The sequence below is a fragment of the Coptis chinensis genome, chromosome 2, assembly GCF_015680905.1.
Source record: "Coptis chinensis isolate HL-2020 chromosome 2, ASM1568090v1, whole genome shotgun sequence".
NCBI classification, from domain to species: domain Eukaryota; kingdom Viridiplantae; phylum Streptophyta; class Magnoliopsida; order Ranunculales; family Ranunculaceae; genus Coptis; species Coptis chinensis.
In genome coordinates this window covers 99,447,154-99,464,581 of record NC_141457.1, presented here as the reverse complement: position 1 = coordinate 99,464,581, position 17,428 = coordinate 99,447,154, and the positions used below count along the sequence as shown (strand labels likewise).

Here is a 17,428-nt window from a genome sequence, read left to right as displayed (position 1 = left end):
ATATATATATATATATATATATATATATATATATATATATATATATATATATATATATATATATAGGACACTTGGTGATTTCATGCTAATAGCAACTTCCTTATTCTCTATGGCCAAGACCAATTAATGCCAAAGAAGTCATATCATTTACAAACAAGAAACTAGGTTACTTGAAAATATAAAGTTTGAAATAAACTAATCCAACTCAAACTAAAATCTGTAGATATATATTCTAAATCAGGCTAGTTGAGTCATTCAAAAACCGGTTCTTAGATAGAGAATTCTTGTTACTATTTTAAGCAAAGCACAAAGAAACTAAAATGCACATAGCTAGTCACAAGGCCCAACATTAGTATCGTTACACTATGCATATAACGCTTATGGTGTCGACACACCAATTTTCCAAGTTCCAAATATATGTGAGTTTTATTATAGTAATAAGACAGTCCCAATGCAACCACTAATGCCATGACATAAAGAGCCTTATCGAAAAAATTATAAAAATTCATGATATAAAGAGGGCATCAAAAAACTCTTATATAACATAAACACTCGTGAAGGGAGAAACCATCACCATGCCAAGCAGTAAAAAACAACAGGACCAAGTAATAAACACAAAAATCATTGTTATACATGATGAAATATCAAAATCCAGCTTGACAATGAACCATTAATTATCACCTCGTAAAACTAGCTCATCTCAATGGAGACAATATAAACAAATGAATACAGTAACAACCTAGACCAAATAATATATTCCAAGTTACATCTACTTCTATCATCACTTAATAACATTTTCTTCAAGTACCACATAAAAAAATAGCAACCTTTACCAAATCATCATCACCTATTATAAGTAAAGTATAAATAAAGTTAAACCGTTTATACCTTGCCTTGGAGAAGCAGTGAGAAAGATTCACCCTTTCCTTGAAGAAAAATTCCAGCGGGAGAAGAACCTATCAAATCAAAACATCTCCCAAACTTGTTAAACTGAAAAATAAGTTCTATAACAATATCTGGACCACTAATTTGGATAGTTTGGGATTGGTCTTGCTATTGATTTGCTTGGAATGCATTTGACTAGTTTGTAAGATATTGGTTATATGCCTATCCTTTTTAACCGCATTAGGCAAGTCTGCCCGACTGCTTGTATAGTGGATCTTGAATGAGCATTTCATGTATATTGGATATATGCCTATATCGTCGGTCTATTTTTGAGGGAAAATATGTGGTACAGAGTTCTCATTCAAGTCAGGGTCTCAGGCAGACCAACCAAAATTAGATTTTGCACAGAGTTCTCATTGAAATGATTTTCCCTTGTACTTTTTGGCAAATCCAAGACAGTGTTTATCAAAGGAAAAATGCTAAAAAGAAATTGTAAATGTAAATTTGATAATGTTTACAAAACTTCTACAAAACAAAGAAGAACATCATTTCATAAGGTTCTAGTTCTACATGAAAATAAAAATTTCAACTTCTTAATGATCTATATCAAACAACTCTAAATATCATACCATCGTAACAGCTTTCATTAGCACATGATCACTATACATTGTTTGTCGATCGGAACTGCTAAATTACAAACTGATGAAAAAAGGGAAAATGACAAACAAAAGTGAAGACAACAAAGAAAGAAGAACCTTGAACAGCCTTTCTAATCTTGTCAGCATCCTCAAGAGGAGTAGGAACAGAATCAGGAACAACTAGAGTAGCCATTTCAGTTTAAGAAGTTTTAAAATGCTAAGCAGAGAACTGTGTGCAGCACAAATATATCAAAGGTGCCCAAGGTAACGTTCTATACTCCACTTTTATTCATTAGGGTTTAACCAAACAAATCAAATCACAAAAACAAAAATGGATTTCAAGAACGTTCCAAAAGGTAGTGTGGGTGCAATGTCTGCGTTAGTCAAAGTTGGAATAATAGGTGGTATTGGTCTTTACGCTACTTCAAACAGTCTTTACAATGTTGAAGGTGGTTGTCGTGCTATTGTCTTCAATCGTCTCGTTGGTGTCAAAGAGAGGTTTATCCTAAGGGAACACATTTCATGGTTCCGTGGTTCGATAGGCCTATCATTAATGATGTTCATGCAAAGGCCAACCTTTTGGAAAGTACTTCAGGAAGTCGTGGTCTGCAAAATGGTGAAGATTGGGCTTCGTGTTCTTACACGACCTGAGCCAGATCAGTTGCCTACCATTTACAGGACTTTAGGAGAGAATTACAACAAGAGGTGTGGACAGTTAACGGGATAGGATATATTGCTAGCTTGATTGGTGAACCTAAATGCACAGATGATGCTATTGCAAAGAAGAAAAGACTGGAATTTGCTAAGGTATGTGTAGATATACCTATATCTTTCACTTTTCTAGATACCTAAATATTGGGACTAGAGTGGCTGTTCTTGACTTGAAATATCCATGGAGACTTCTTGCTTGTTCTGAATGCAAACAATTTGGCCATAAGGAGACTACATGCCCGCAAAAAAGTACCACTCAAGGGAAGTCGACCGCTCAAAATGCTCATAACTTCTCCTAGAGCTGAAATCAGACAGTCTAGTTGTGTTAGAAATGCTGATCGTGTGCCTCAAGATGCCCAGCCTCTACCTACTATATGTCTATATGTCCTGTTAATACTCAAATTGCCATTGTACCTGATCCCATTGCAGCTCCTATAATTGCTTGCGATACAGTGAGTGATGAAGTAAATGATATAGTGCCTTTTGTGCAAGAAGCTAATTCTATTGTCAAGAGAATTGAACTCTTAATAAATAAACAAATTAGATTAGAGGATTTATTCAAGAAGGGAATCCGTACCTAGCACTGCTGGGTCCTGATGATGATAATGAAGAGGAGATAGAAGTTTTCTCTGACCATGAGATAGATGACCAAGATGTTCACGCAGGAGGTCTTATTACCTCTCCTGTTACTACAAGAGCCAAACACAAGGAACAAGCAGCAACTCCACGTGCTAAACCTACTTGGTGGTACTCCCGCACTCAAAAAAAGGGCCCTAACAAGTGTCAAAACAGATCCGTTAAGGGTCCTCGAACAAAGCTCCTCCCAAGGGTTCTCGAACAATGGCCCTAATAACAAGAACTCGAGTCCTCCTAAGGGGTTGGTGGGCCCTAAGGGGGTCGTAATAATTCCCTAACAAGTAATCATGAGGATGGGATTTGGAAATGTGAGGGGCCTTAACGACTCCCATAAAGCTCGGGAAATAAACAAAACAAGATAAGAATAAAAAGCTCAGGCTTTTTAATCTGCTAGAAACTAAGGTGAAGGCAGACAAGGTTGATTACATTAAAAACCTTTGTGCTCCTGGCTGGAACTTTTTGAATAATTATCCAAGTGACAATAGTGGAAGAATATGGATTCTCTGGGACCCCGCTTTCAATGTCACTAAGCTCTTTGAATCGGTCGGTTTCTACATTGTAATGTGGAAATGCTAAGCTCGAAGAAGCAATTTTTGTGTACTGTGGTATATGCCTCAAATTAATTCAGTTTAAGACAAAAGTTGTGGATGGATTTACTGCACTTCTACCCTTCTAACTCCCCTTGTTGTGTAGTTGCAGACTTTAATAATATTTTGTTCTTGGGAGAAAGGGTCAGCTATGACCGTCCTCACCGTAGGGAGTTATGGACAGTTGAGACTTTCGGAAGGAATTTTGCTGCAATTGAAGCCAAGCAGATTGCCACAAAAAGCGAAAAAGAGCCAAGTTTGTTGTGGAGAAAGCGAGCAAGACAAGAAGGGTGCGGTTATCGAGCACGAGGAGAGGCCAAGAGTGCTCATCTTATAGGTCAAGCTATCGCAAACAATGCAGCATTTATTACTCTAAGGAAGATTGAAGCTGCCGGGAAATAGCCCACACCATAGAAAATTCACCAACCGTGTATACTTGAACTCGGATGACTTGCTCCTAAATCTTCGGGACATGACTTTGGAGCCAGTTGGAAAGAAATGATTGGGAGAGGAAGGGTTAATGTTTTGTCGAGAGTTTATTCTAGGCAAGTGCTTGTTTCAATAGATTTGGTAGACTTCAAAATAAGGTTACATGGCGACATGAAGAATTACTTTGTTTAAAACTATAGGAGCCAAATCCTATTGTCTCAGTTGTTATCTATGGACTGCTACTTCAAGTTTTATACGCTATCTGAATATTAATGAAGGTAACGTTCTATTTATATAATAACAAGCTCAAAAGTTATCATTATAGTTTGTAATGCTTAAAGCTAAAAGGCGTTACAAACTTTAGTTATCTTTTTCTTGTTTTAACATACAAACTAATTATTAATTAATTAATGAAATAATGAGGATATAATACAACATAATCAGGCCATTGAAAAACATACAAATACTTCGCACAAAATGGAAACTCAAAAAGTAAAGAACAAACTAGTAAAACCCATAAGAAAATCACCTCGATTTATCTGAGAGTGTATTAAATTTCGTATACCCCTTCAACCCTAAACCTTCAATTCCTGGATTAAGCGACCCAATCTACAAAACGAATTTTCAGTATCAATTTTAGTGAACAGAAATAAATAAAAACCTAATAGAGAGAAAGTACGAACCTTTGCAGAAACGTGAGAAAAAAAATCGTGTGATGAGTTATGAAAAAAATAGAGAATATATAGTATTTGGGTAAGCTATGAAATTTGAGGGGGAAACACAAAATTTGTCAATTTTTTTTGGTGGGAAATGGTTTCAGGGCTCAAAGCAGAAGTCTCGACAATGAGAATTAGAAGGAGGAAGTAGACAGACAAAGACCGACGAATATGACCCGACTGGTAACAGCTGTCTAATAAAAGAAATTAGCCGTGGTTTATGTTTAGACAGTTAGAAGCCGTCCTATTGTGGGGCGTCATGCTTGTCTTAAATTCTCTATTTTGACATAGTGGGTTCTAGGTCTTAAAAAGTTAGACCCATTTAAAATAGGTAATTAAGATCCAAATCGATAAAGAACTGAATAGTAAAAAACCCGTGGGTACCTGAACCGAAACCGAAACTGATTATTATGATTTCGATATATAAAATTTAGTATTATATTACATTTAAGATAATCAAACTCATACATATAATATAAAATATATTTTTTACGTGTAAAAGTCTGTTAAATATATATATATATATATATATATAGCATAACAGTGAATGTGTGTTGTTAAATGTATATTTTATAACAATACGTTAAACAAGTGTATCATAGATGTTAATAATAATGTCAACGTGTATATTCTGAATTAACTAATACATTTTATATTTATTAACTTATGCACGTGTATATTTAAATAGGATATACATGCTTGATATATTGTGGTATACACACTTATTATAAACTAATATGTAGTGTTCATGTTAAAAATTAGTGATGAGATGTAATTGTAAGACGCATATACTCGCATGTTCGATTTAAAATGCGAGTTAATACACGTGTACAAATATATGTGTATGCATGTAAAATATATCAAAGTAACAAATATATGTGATTGCACGTGTACACTGTTTCGACCCCCACCTATGTGACAAACGTCCATTGGTAGGAGTCTCCACTTTATTCATTTAATCAACAAGGCTATAGCCCAATTTGCAGTACCATGAATCAATGTACAGGCCCATTAACTCATGTGTCTAAGACTGAACCTTAGCCAAATGGCTTGCCACTAATGTACGTTAATTTATGTCCAGATTCGTTTCTTATCAAAGAGATAATTATCAGTTGAGAGTTATATTCTATCACAATTACTCAATCTATAAGAATACTTGAGTTACAAGGACTCTATATTCTACCTATATAAATACTAAACTATTTTTCATAAAGAACTATGTTCTTGAAACTTGATCCCATTGATAATTTGGGTACGTAGGCAACCGCAAGGTACAATCTCATCATTCTCCCGATCACCATCACTTTTCTAACTACTTTTCTACGTTCTTCGTCTCTTTCATCATCACTTAGTGTTTTGATCATATTTGGTCGAAACATAATTGGCACCGTCTGCGGTTCTTATTCAACACCCTCAATCACGTTCTGCGAAAGTTATGACGCATACTCGAAGAGCTCAAGGTCCCGATGTAATTACTAACGATCATCACGAACATGATGGTCAAAGTTAACTTGGCGATGACGGAATAATACCTCCTAATACTGTCGTTCCACCAATGCACCAAATTATTTAGCGTGAGGTTATTGCCTATGACGATTCTCCATTATCTGATGTGGATAATGTAAGTCATATGTCTAGCGAAATACTTCTTCAAAAGTTAAAGACTGTCCGCAAACAGAACAACTACTACAGGCGTCGTCTTAAACGACCCTCTCCACTCGCAGATGATGTTGTATATGTCACACCACAACGTAACACACGCCAACGATATAATAATGTGTGGGATAGTTTAAGTGGTGAGAATGAGATTCACAATATTCACAATAGCCATCAACGAGTTCCAAGTAATGGGCGACGAATTCCCCGGCCGACCTCTGCCGAGAAACTTCCAACCACTTGGTCACTTTCTCGGTAGGCAAGGTACTGCTAATAACCGTCCGACTTCACCCCATGGTCCTCCAGATTATCGACAAGTCCCGAGGAATTTGGGTGGCGAACAGAATAATGGTCACACTTACCCATCAGTATGGCGAAACACTTCAGCGACGCAATTCTTATCATTCCGAACATTATCGTACTGAAGGTCCAACGTACCAACCACATTCTGCTCGACACAGTCACGATGAATCTTCATCATTTTCTTCTCGTTCCGTTCGTTCCCATAGGCGTCATCGCGATCATGATTATGAGCCAGCCGATATGGATCTGATAACTCCTCAACGTGTCCGAGAAATGATTAAAAAAGCTCTTCTTGATAGTGATCCTTTTGAATCGGCATTAGAGAATCTTGCAGTTGAAGATGGTATTTTGGACAAATTTTCTCTCACCGTCCAACGTGCTACTCACAGCAAAAATTTCAAACAACCTGAGTTTGATCAATATGATGATGTTGAGGGATGTCCTATGCTTCATGTGATTAATTTCACCAACAAACTAGTTTTATCGGTAGTGACGATGCTTTGAAATGTAAACTTTTCCCTTCTACATTAAAGGGGGAAGCATTGGTATGATTTAGGGAATTACCCCCGCGATCTATTCATCGGTTCAAGGACTTAACTGAAAAGTTTGCGAAGCATTTTCATCATAATCTTAAATGTCCAAATGGTGTTCGGGTGCTTTTCAACATCAAGCAACAACGTGATGAAACTCTCCGTAGTTTTGTCACTCGTTTCTGCCAAGTTGCAGTTGAGATTTCCGAGCAGTCCGATCTAATAGTGGTCTATGCTTTTAAAGAAGCTATCTTATTTGATAAAGACGGGTTGTACAACTCTCTTGTTCGGGACATTCCATCTTCCCGACGTGCATTATACCAGCGAGTTCAACAATTTATCAATGTTGAGGACGACACGGCTGCTTGAACTTCTTGTGACAACGATAAGAAAGGAAAAGATTTCAACGATCAACGAAACAAACAGAAGAATCTGACTTTTGATCAACAGCAACCCAGTCAGAAGCCTCTGTATAAGAAAGAAGACTCCACGAGCAGGACCGGAAAACCTTTTACTAATTTTGAATTAACTCTACTTAATACTAAATATGCGGTAGTTTATGACAAAATCAAGGATAAAAGTCTACTCACTCCGCCGTTTCCCCTACGCAATGAAACTAAAACAACTCGCGATAAATCGTTATGGTGCAAATTTCATAATGATTATGGTAATGAGACTGAGAATTGTCGGTCTTTGCGGGGAAAAATTGAAAAGCTTGTGCAGAATGAGAAACTTAGTCAATATGTACAGATAAAAAGTGACAACTCAAGCTTTAACTGTAACCGAGCACAATGTCATTAAGGTTGGACATGTCGTCATTGATTCATTGTCCAATACTCAGCGGAAAAATTGCTCGTCGTTCTAAAGTCAAATATCTCTCTAATTTTTACGAAGTTAACGAGATCAATTTCGTGGAAGGTTTTCGCACAAAGACTATTGAAGACGAACCATTATGTTTCACTGACCAAGATCTAATGGGTGTGCATGTTCCTCATTATGATGCTGTCGTGATAACTGCGTATATCAGCTGTATCCGCGTACAACATATAATGATCGACACTGGTAGTTCAGCTAGCGTCATGTTTTCTGGGTGTTATCACAGTATTCCTTTTATTGATAACTTGGTTACTCCTGAAAATGCGCCTATCGTTGGTTTTGATGGTACCGCTACTCATTGGGTTGGAAAGGTTTCTCTCCCGGTCACTCTTATGCAGAAGGAAGTCAATATTGATTTCCTATTAATGGATTGTAAATCCCTTTATAATGTCATCCTTGGTCGCGATTGGATTCATTATATGGAAGTTGTCGTCTCAACATATCATCAAGCCATCAAGTTCCCATTTAATAAAAAAGTTTGTAAAGTGCGCAGCGATCAACTTGCATCTCTAATTTGCTACGACAATGTTCTCGATGATTATAAGAAGTCTAAAGTTGTTGGATGAACTATTCTGAGTTCCAGCACCGTCAAATAGCAATTACAGCATCCAGGACCTTCAGTTTACTCTGCCAATAGAAATGTTGAAGGACCCCCGACCGTCGATCTGCTTTTAGAAGTTCAAATTGGCCAACTCCCTGAAGAGACGACTTTTATTTCAGCTGAACTTCCAAAAGCGGAGAGACAAGAGCTTATTTTGTTATTGAGAAGAATAGTCATATTTTTGCTTGGCGAATAGAGCAAATGCCTGGTATAGATCCTTTTGTGGATTGTCACAAACTCGACATTGATCCCAATGTAAAACTGGTTCGACAAAAGCCTCGGAGGATGGCCCCCGATAGAAAGATAAAAGTGAAAGAAGAAATTGACCGTCTCTTATTTGTTAATTTTATAAGGCCTATGACCTATCCAACATGGCTATCAAATGTAGTCGCAGTGCCTAAAAAGAACGGCAAATTACGTGTTTGTATCGATTTCGAAATCTCAATAAAGCATGTCTGATTCACCCGTATCCGTTACCTCGTATATCTGAAATGGTCGATGCCACATCTGGTTTTCAGCGTTTGTCTTTTTTGGATGCTTATTCTAGTTATCATCAGATTCCGTTATTCATTGAGGATCAAGAGTTAACTGTATTCATCACAGACCAAGGAATTTACTGTTACCAAGTAATGTCTTTCGGTCTGAAAAACGCTAGAGCCACATATCAAAAGCTAGTCAACACCATTTTTTCTGATCTACTTGGAAAGACTGTCGAAACATACATCGACGACATGGTTGTCAAATACAGAAGCACCTGATCATCTTACTAATTTGCAAGCTGTTTTCGACAGACTCTCCAATGTCAACATGCTTTTGAATCTGGGTAAGTGTTCTTTTGGTTTATCGTCTGATAAATTCTTAGGATACATGATGACTAGACACGAAATTGAAGCAAATCCGGATTAGATTCGGGCTATCCTTGAAATGCCTTCTCTGACGTCAAAGAAAGAGATTCAACGAATTACAGGACGCTTGGCTGCCCTAAATCGCTTTATCTCTCGGTATTCTGATCGATGCCGTCCTTTTTTCCAAACATTGAAAGATGCATCAATTTGGACAGGAGGACTGTGAACTTGCATTTAGTCAATTGAAAGCATACTTAGTCCAACCTCCAGTTCTTGCTAGTCCAGCAACGGGGCAGCCTATGGGTCTGTATTTAGCCGCCACTGATCATGCCATAAGCGCCGTCTTATTTGTTAACGGTGGCGATGGTCGTCCTATATTATTTGTTAGCAAGACTTTTACAATGGCTAAAACAAGGTATTCTCGAGTGGAGAAAATTACATTGGCCTTGGTTCATGCTGCTCGATATCTTAAGCCTTATTTCTAGGGACGAGTTGTCAAAGTTTCTACCGAATATCCACTGTGAAAGCTTTTTTGCAATGCCCAGGAATCAAGTCGCCTCGTAGAATAGGAAAGTTACCTTAGCGCTTATAACATTATTTTTGAAACTCGCACAGCTGAGAAAGGACAAGCATTGGCTTCGCTAATGGCCAATTTTCCTATTAATGATATTCCTATGTCTGATACATTACTAGACAAAGAAAATATTGTCGACAACACGCCATTACCTCTTGGGGGCGATGATTTGCCACACTTATCAGATGTATCTGCCGATTGTTGGATTGTTTACACTGACGGTTCGAATAATAAGTCTGGCTCCGATATTGGGTGTGTAATCTTACAGCTGAATGGAGAAAAAATTGAGAAGTCAGTGCGTTTGGGTTTTGACGCTTCAAATAATAAGGCCGAAAGTAATGGTCGAAATTTGTCATTTGCGGCTTCATGACCGCTTCTTCACTTGGGGGCGACTAAGTTACGATTATTCACAGATTCTAAGTTAGTCGCTAGCCAGTTTGGAGGATCGTATGCAGCTCGTGACGAGAGAATGACGGCTTATTTGGACTTAATTCATCGGATTGCTCAAAATTTTGAATCTATCAGTATTGTGCAGCGTCCGCGTCATGTACGATTCTCTTGCATATTTATCTGCGGCAGTTAAGTCAAATGAGCCTCGTCAAATTACCATTGAATTTCAAAAGGAACCGAGTATCGATCTGTCCATCAAGGATTTGCACTATATGTACATCACTCAGAGTTGTTTTTTCGTCCAGACATTTTCTGACAAATCACGTTGTGCCAATTTGATATCTCCTGTGCTGACTCGGAAGCGCAAGCGTGATCTTGATAATCAAGTTGTCGGTGTAGAGAAAACACTTGATCCACAACTTATGCTATTAGATGACCTCAATGATCCTGTCAATGATATTGTCTCGGTCTATACCGACGATGATCATGAAGCTGACAATGCTCCAAAAGTTCTTGATATAGAGCTAAGTTTTCCGCTTACACCTTGTGACGAGGATGATTGGTGTCTTTCTTATATCACATATTTACATGGTCACATCTTGCCTCCCGATCATAAAGTGGGTGATCATGTGAAACGCGATGCTTGGAAATATTATTTCATCTCGACTTCGGACGGTCTTTTGCAACTTTATCGCAAAGAAACAAGTCTTAACCCTATGCTTTGTTGTCTCAGCAGAGTTGGAGGTTTACTCGTCCTCGCGGAAATTCATTCAGGCCTATGTGGAAGCCACTCCCGGGGGTGAAGTCTCACTCATAGAGCAATAACACAAGGGTATTGGTGGCCATACATGCAAAAGGATGCTAAGCGTTTGTCTGAGAAGTGTGTTCCTTGTCAGAAATATGCTAATATGGGAACTCTTCCAACAACAGAACTTCATCCAATCTTGAGCCCTTGGCCGTTTGCGAAGTGGGGTCTTGATATTGTCGGTCCTCTTTCGAAAGCTCCTGGCAGTGTTCGTTTCTTACTCGTCGCAACTAATTATTTTACCAAGTGGGATGAGATGTAATTGTAAGACGCATATACTCGCATGTTCGATTTAAAATGTGAGTTAATACACGTGTACAAATATATGTGTATGCACGTAAAATATATCAAAGTAACAAATATATGTGATTGCACGTGTACACAATCGAGTTAATAAAAGGAAACAAATATATGTATAAGCACGTAAAAAAAAAAAAAATTTTTGGGGCTAGATATTTGATTATTTTAATTTCTATATCAAAGCTTGAAATTATCACATGCATGAATGGTAAATATTTTAATGTGTATGATTGATATATATTCATAGATTGATGTAAATATGATTGTTGATACATCACTAATTATACATAAAATATTATCATGTAGGAAAAGAAAAAAATAAAAATAAAAATAAAAACAAGTTTTAGTGTTTAAATGAATGAAATTGTTTAATAATCATAATAAATAATAAAGACCCGAATTAGAAACCGATAAAAAACTGGGGTTTTGATGGTTTTGGATTGGGTTCTATAATTCTCATACTAAAACCGTTGAGAACTGAAACCGATAGAGTCACAAATAATAAAACCCAAACCGCTAAAACCCGACCCAAAATCGACCCGTTGGCACCCTTAAATCTAAAAAGTCAATCAACATCTGACAAGGAAATTTTATACGACTCCAATAAGAAAACATTGCTAAATAAACTCTAAAAAGTTATGTTAATAATTATCAATCATTGAATTCCTCACAAAAATTTAAGGGATGTGAATTTTAGAAATGATTCCGGCCATATGGCTAAAGTAGAGACTTCTAAAAGAGATTTTTCTCTCTCCTATGTGGCACTCTAATATGAGAGATAACATTTTCTCTCTCCTATGTGGCACTATAATTTGAAAGATAGTATTTTCTAATAGCCTACAATCCCACGTATATGGAATCTCTTTGGAGAGTTTGAGTATATTTCTAATTCTTATATTTAGAGAGTTTGAGTGTATTTCCAATTCTTATATATTTGATAAAATAAAAAAAATTACTAAAAAATAGGTGATTTGTAGAAGGTAATTTCTTATTACGAATCAAACACTTTTAGTATTCCAATTCTTATATATTTGATCAAATAAAAAATTGCTAAAAAATAGGTGATTTGTAGAAGCTAATTCCCTATTACAAATCATACACTTTTAGTGTTTATGATAAAGCACCGACTAATTTCGAATATATCCTTAATACGACCTCAAAAACACTACATATTTTTCAGTTAATAACTTATAATAGGGTGTAAAATCAGCTTCCGATGGTTCACCACATTCTCTAAGGATTATGTAAGATATACCGAATTAGAACACTCAAAATGTTATTCACATAACCCTTTCATATACCTGGAATTTGCATTTGTTGTTAGTTATTAACTTCTTAAGAAGTAGACCAATATACTTCTCGAGTAAGTGCCCGAATACCCATTACGTACTCACACATTTTTAACATATGCACTTTTCTTCATTTTCGTTTTTCTTTCTTGAATCTCATTTTTTATTTTTACAGGTCTAGACTTTCAATACGTATTATCATATTGTAGCTTGCATGTGTTTGAACTCACAAAAATTTAAGGGATATGAATTTTAGAAATGATTCCGGCCATATGGCTAAAGTAGAGACTTCTAAAAGAGATTTTTCTCTCTTATGTGGCACTCTAATATGAGAGATAATATTTTCTCTGTCCTCTGTGGCACTATAATATAAAAGATAGTATTTTCTAATAGCCTACAATCCCACGTACATAGAACCTCTTTGGAGAGTTCGAATATATTTCTAATTATTATATTTGGAGAGTTTGAGTGTATTTCCAATTCTTATATATTTGATCAAATAAAAAAAATTGCTAAAAAATAGGTGATTTGTAGAAGGTAATTTCTTATTACGAATAGAATCAAACACTTTTAGTGTTCCAATTCTTATATATTTGATCAAATAAAAAAAATTGCTAAAAAATATGTGATTTGTAGAAGCTAATTCCCTATTACAAATCATACAATTTTAGTGTCTATGATAAAACTAACACTAACTTATTTCGAATATATCTTTAACACGACCTCAAAAACACTACATATTTTTCAGTTAATAACTTATTATAGGGTGTAAAATCAGCTTCTGACGGTTCACCACATTCTCTAAGGATTATGTGAGATATACCGAATTAGAACACTCAAAATATTATTCGCATAACCCTTTCATATACCTGGAATTTGCATTTGTTGTTGGTTATTAACTTCTTAAGAAGTAGACCAATATACTTCCCGAGTAAGTGCCCGAATACCCATCACGCACTCACACATTTTTAACATATGCACTTTTCTTCATTTTCGTTTTTCTTTCTTGGATCTCATTTTGATTTTCAAACACATGCAAACTACAATATGATAATATGTATTGAAAATCTAGACCTGTAAAAAGAACACGGGCTTATTATGAAGGGGTGCTTTTATTTGCATATGCGCACTTCTTTGTATGATATTATTTATTTAGACAATCTAATTATATATCTAATAATCATCCAAACACAACCTCTCACATATATATACTCAAACACTCAATTCAGAAAATACCAAAGTTAACACGAGATCAAATGGCAAGGTGCAAACTTTCCCAAGTTCTTTCTCATTAATGTAGAGAACTGTGCTTCTATCTGTTTAGGAACACTATGAAAGGATCGGACGATCACCGATAGTCATATTTGGAAGACAGGTAGATGTAATGCATGGTTATGCATGTGGTGTTGTTTTTATATTCAATGTATATAAAGCAATATAGTACGTTTACATGTAAATCCATAAAGTTTTTTCCATCACAATAAAAACTGACTATAACAATCTAGATTTTGTATTCAGATATCATAGGGAAACACAAATGAACTCAAAAGCAAAATTGTGTTTGGCACTTGGGACGGTTTCCTTTAGGGCCCAAATGGCTGGTAAGCAAAACCCTAAGTATATGTACTTAACTAATTTTATTTAAAAATAATACATTGGCTTTCTTTGAACTGAATATATACAACCTTCTTACATTTCATTTAAGCTCCTGGAACAGAAATTGGACCTACCTCTTATAACAAATACAGGATACGGTGAGTGAAATCACTTCATTCAGGAGCGAGAATTAAATTAACTGATCGAGGCGGTTGTCTTTGGTTTCCTAAGTTTAGTTTTTTTTTTCCCGAGTACAAGAAGATGGGATATTGCCAAAAATAAATTTTCAAAATTTGTGTTCATTTTGAGTGCATGAAGATGTGATAGTGTTAAAAGATATGGGTCAGGATGCTTATAGAATGCCCATATCATGGAGTAGGATCCTGCCAAGTATGTTTCACCTCTCTAACTTCATAAATTGGTGTTGATGCTTATAGAATGTCCATATCATCATGGAGTAGGATCTTGCCAAGTTGTATAATAATATGATGCCATTAATGAGCTACTCTTGGTATTGCATAAGAAAGCAATTATTGAATTTGCATTGTGATGAGCATTTAAAATCGATGGAACTACAGTTGAACTTGCAATAGCTCAACAACATTTATTCAATTCGATACGCAACAAACTTTGGTTGCAAAGAGAGCCACCTAAACATTTTTTGGTTGTAGGAATTTTAATAATTTTGGAGTAAAATATATCGAAGCTTAAAAATTCTTACGAGTGTTCTACTGATAATTGATGGATGATAATTCTTTGGTCTAAAAGAGTGAAGAGTGTTTGTGTGAATAATTGTTATACATATTTTTGTGGCACTTTATTGGAAGAACTTTGTGGTACTATTTCTTAATCCGAACTTTGTTTTGCAATATGCTTGTAGAAACATTGAGAATAGATAAATCTACTATAAGAAATAAGGAAAAATGTGGAATAAGATGGAATATTTGAGCATTTTATTATAAGTTCAAGGTGTGTGCTTCAAGTTTGGAAACAGAATGCTATTTGAAAGGCACACTCTTCTTCCATCCATTTGATTATTAGATTGTTCAAATCTGAAAATTAATGGTCATTACTCATTTTACCCACCCAATCTTACGTTAACACTTTGGCATGTTCACATTGATGAAAGACATAGAACGACATGATCTTATCTGTTATTCATGTTGGAATTGAATAAGTATATTTTGCATGTATACAAGCAATCACCTATAAAAAGAGAAAATACTTAGGGGAGTATTCTAAGTAGGGGAACACATTTTTTTGAAAGAGAATTTTTTTTTGTATTATTCAATTCATCGTAGAACACATTCATGTGATAAATATTTTCAATTGGGAGTAGTGTATTTTCTGAGGATATGAAAACAATCAATCTATTTTAGTGATTTGATAGATATTTTAGTGATTTGTACACATTAGTACGTAAACCGAACGGTGATGATTTACCGCTAAAACACCATAAATCTAAGAAAACTATTATACAAGCTAGATTGAGTTTAAGATAATTCCATTTGAAAACTACGGATTAATATCCTAAACCACAAAGTGAAGAGGCTATATCAATTTGATCCCTTAGTTTCCAAGTACTTATGCACCATAATCGCTGCTCATTAACGTATTTCGGTTTATTTTCATTAAAAATATAGGGTTAGTTAGACTTACCCCATTAATAGTTGAAATTAGTGTTACCCCCCTATTTTCAAAAATATTAGTGATACCCCCCCAATTGCAAGATCCAACGGCTACGAGATGAATTTTTTTTTCAGATGAAGAAATCTGACCGTTGGATCTTACAAATAGGGGGTATCACTAATATTTTTGAAAATGAGGGGGTAATACTAATTGGCAACTAGTAATGGGGGGTAAGTCTATCTAACCCAAAAATATATTCTGATTCGAAAATTTGTGTGAGATATTTTGTAAAGCCTTTTTAGCACACAAAATATTTAATAGATCTCGGGCGTATGCCCAGGTCCAAAATCTAGTCTATATACTAAAACAGAGACCTCCAATGGAGAATTTTCTCTCTCCTATGTGGCACTCTAATATGAGAGTTAGCATTTTCTCTCTCCTATGTGGCACTCTAATATGAAAGATAGTATTTTCTAATAGCCTACAATCCCACGTACATGAAACCTCTTTGGAGAGTTTTAGTGTATTTCTAATTCTTATATTTAGAGAGTTTGAGTGTATTTCCAATTCCTATATATTTGATCAAATAAAAAAAATTGCTAAAAAATAGGTGATTTGTAGAAGGTAATTTCCTATTACGGATCAAACACTTTTAGTGTCCCAATTCTTATATATTTTATCATATCAAATAAAAAAAATTGCTAAAAAATATGTGATTTGTAAAAGCTTTAATTCCCTATTACAAATCATACACTTTTAGTGTATATGATAAAGCACCGACTTCTTTCACTAAAGCAGAGACCTCCAACAGAGGATTTTCTCTCTCCTATATGGCACTATAATATGAGAGTTAGCCTTTTCTCTCTCCTATGTGGCACTCTAATATAAAAGATAGTCTTTTCTAATAGCCTACAATCTCACGTACATAGAATCTCTTTGGAGATTTTAAGTGTATTTCTAATTCTTATATTTGGAGAGTTTGAATGTATTTCCAATTCTTATACATTTGATCAAATAAAAAAAAAATTGCTAAAAAATATGGGATTTGTAGAAGGTTCCTATTACGAATCAAACACTTTTAGTGTTCCAATTCTTATATATTTGATCAAATAAAAAAAATTGCTAAAAAATAGGTGATTTGTATAAGCTAATTCCATATTACAAATCATACACTTTTAGTGTCTATGATAAAGTACTGACTTATTTCGAATATATCCTTAACGTAGCCTAAAAAACACTACATATTTTTCAGTTAACTACTTATTATAGGGTGTAAAATTAGCTTCCGACGGTTCTCCATATTCTGTAAGGATTATGTGAGATATACCGAATTAGAACACTCAAAATGTTAATCGTATAACCATTTCATATACCTGGAATTTGCATTTGTTGTTGGTTATTAACTTCTTAAGAAGTAGATAGACTAATATAC

At 35.3% G+C, this 17,428-nt stretch overlaps 1 protein-coding gene across 1 annotated transcript; it reads left to right on the top strand.

Annotated features, from left to right (window-relative positions):
• The first annotated feature begins 1,854 nt into the window (after nt 1-1,854).
• Nucleotides 1,855-3,859, top strand: LOC147519542 (prohibitin-1, mitochondrial-like). The gene is made up of 5 exons (XM_086594144.1): nt 1,855-2,228; nt 2,368-2,483; nt 2,595-2,686; nt 2,779-2,902; nt 3,564-3,859. Exons 1-5 carry the CDS (start codon nt 1,855-1,857, stop codon nt 3,857-3,859), a joined length of 1,002 nt encoding a protein of 333 aa, XP_086450270.1.
• The last annotated feature ends 13,569 nt before the right edge of the window (nt 3,860-17,428 follow it).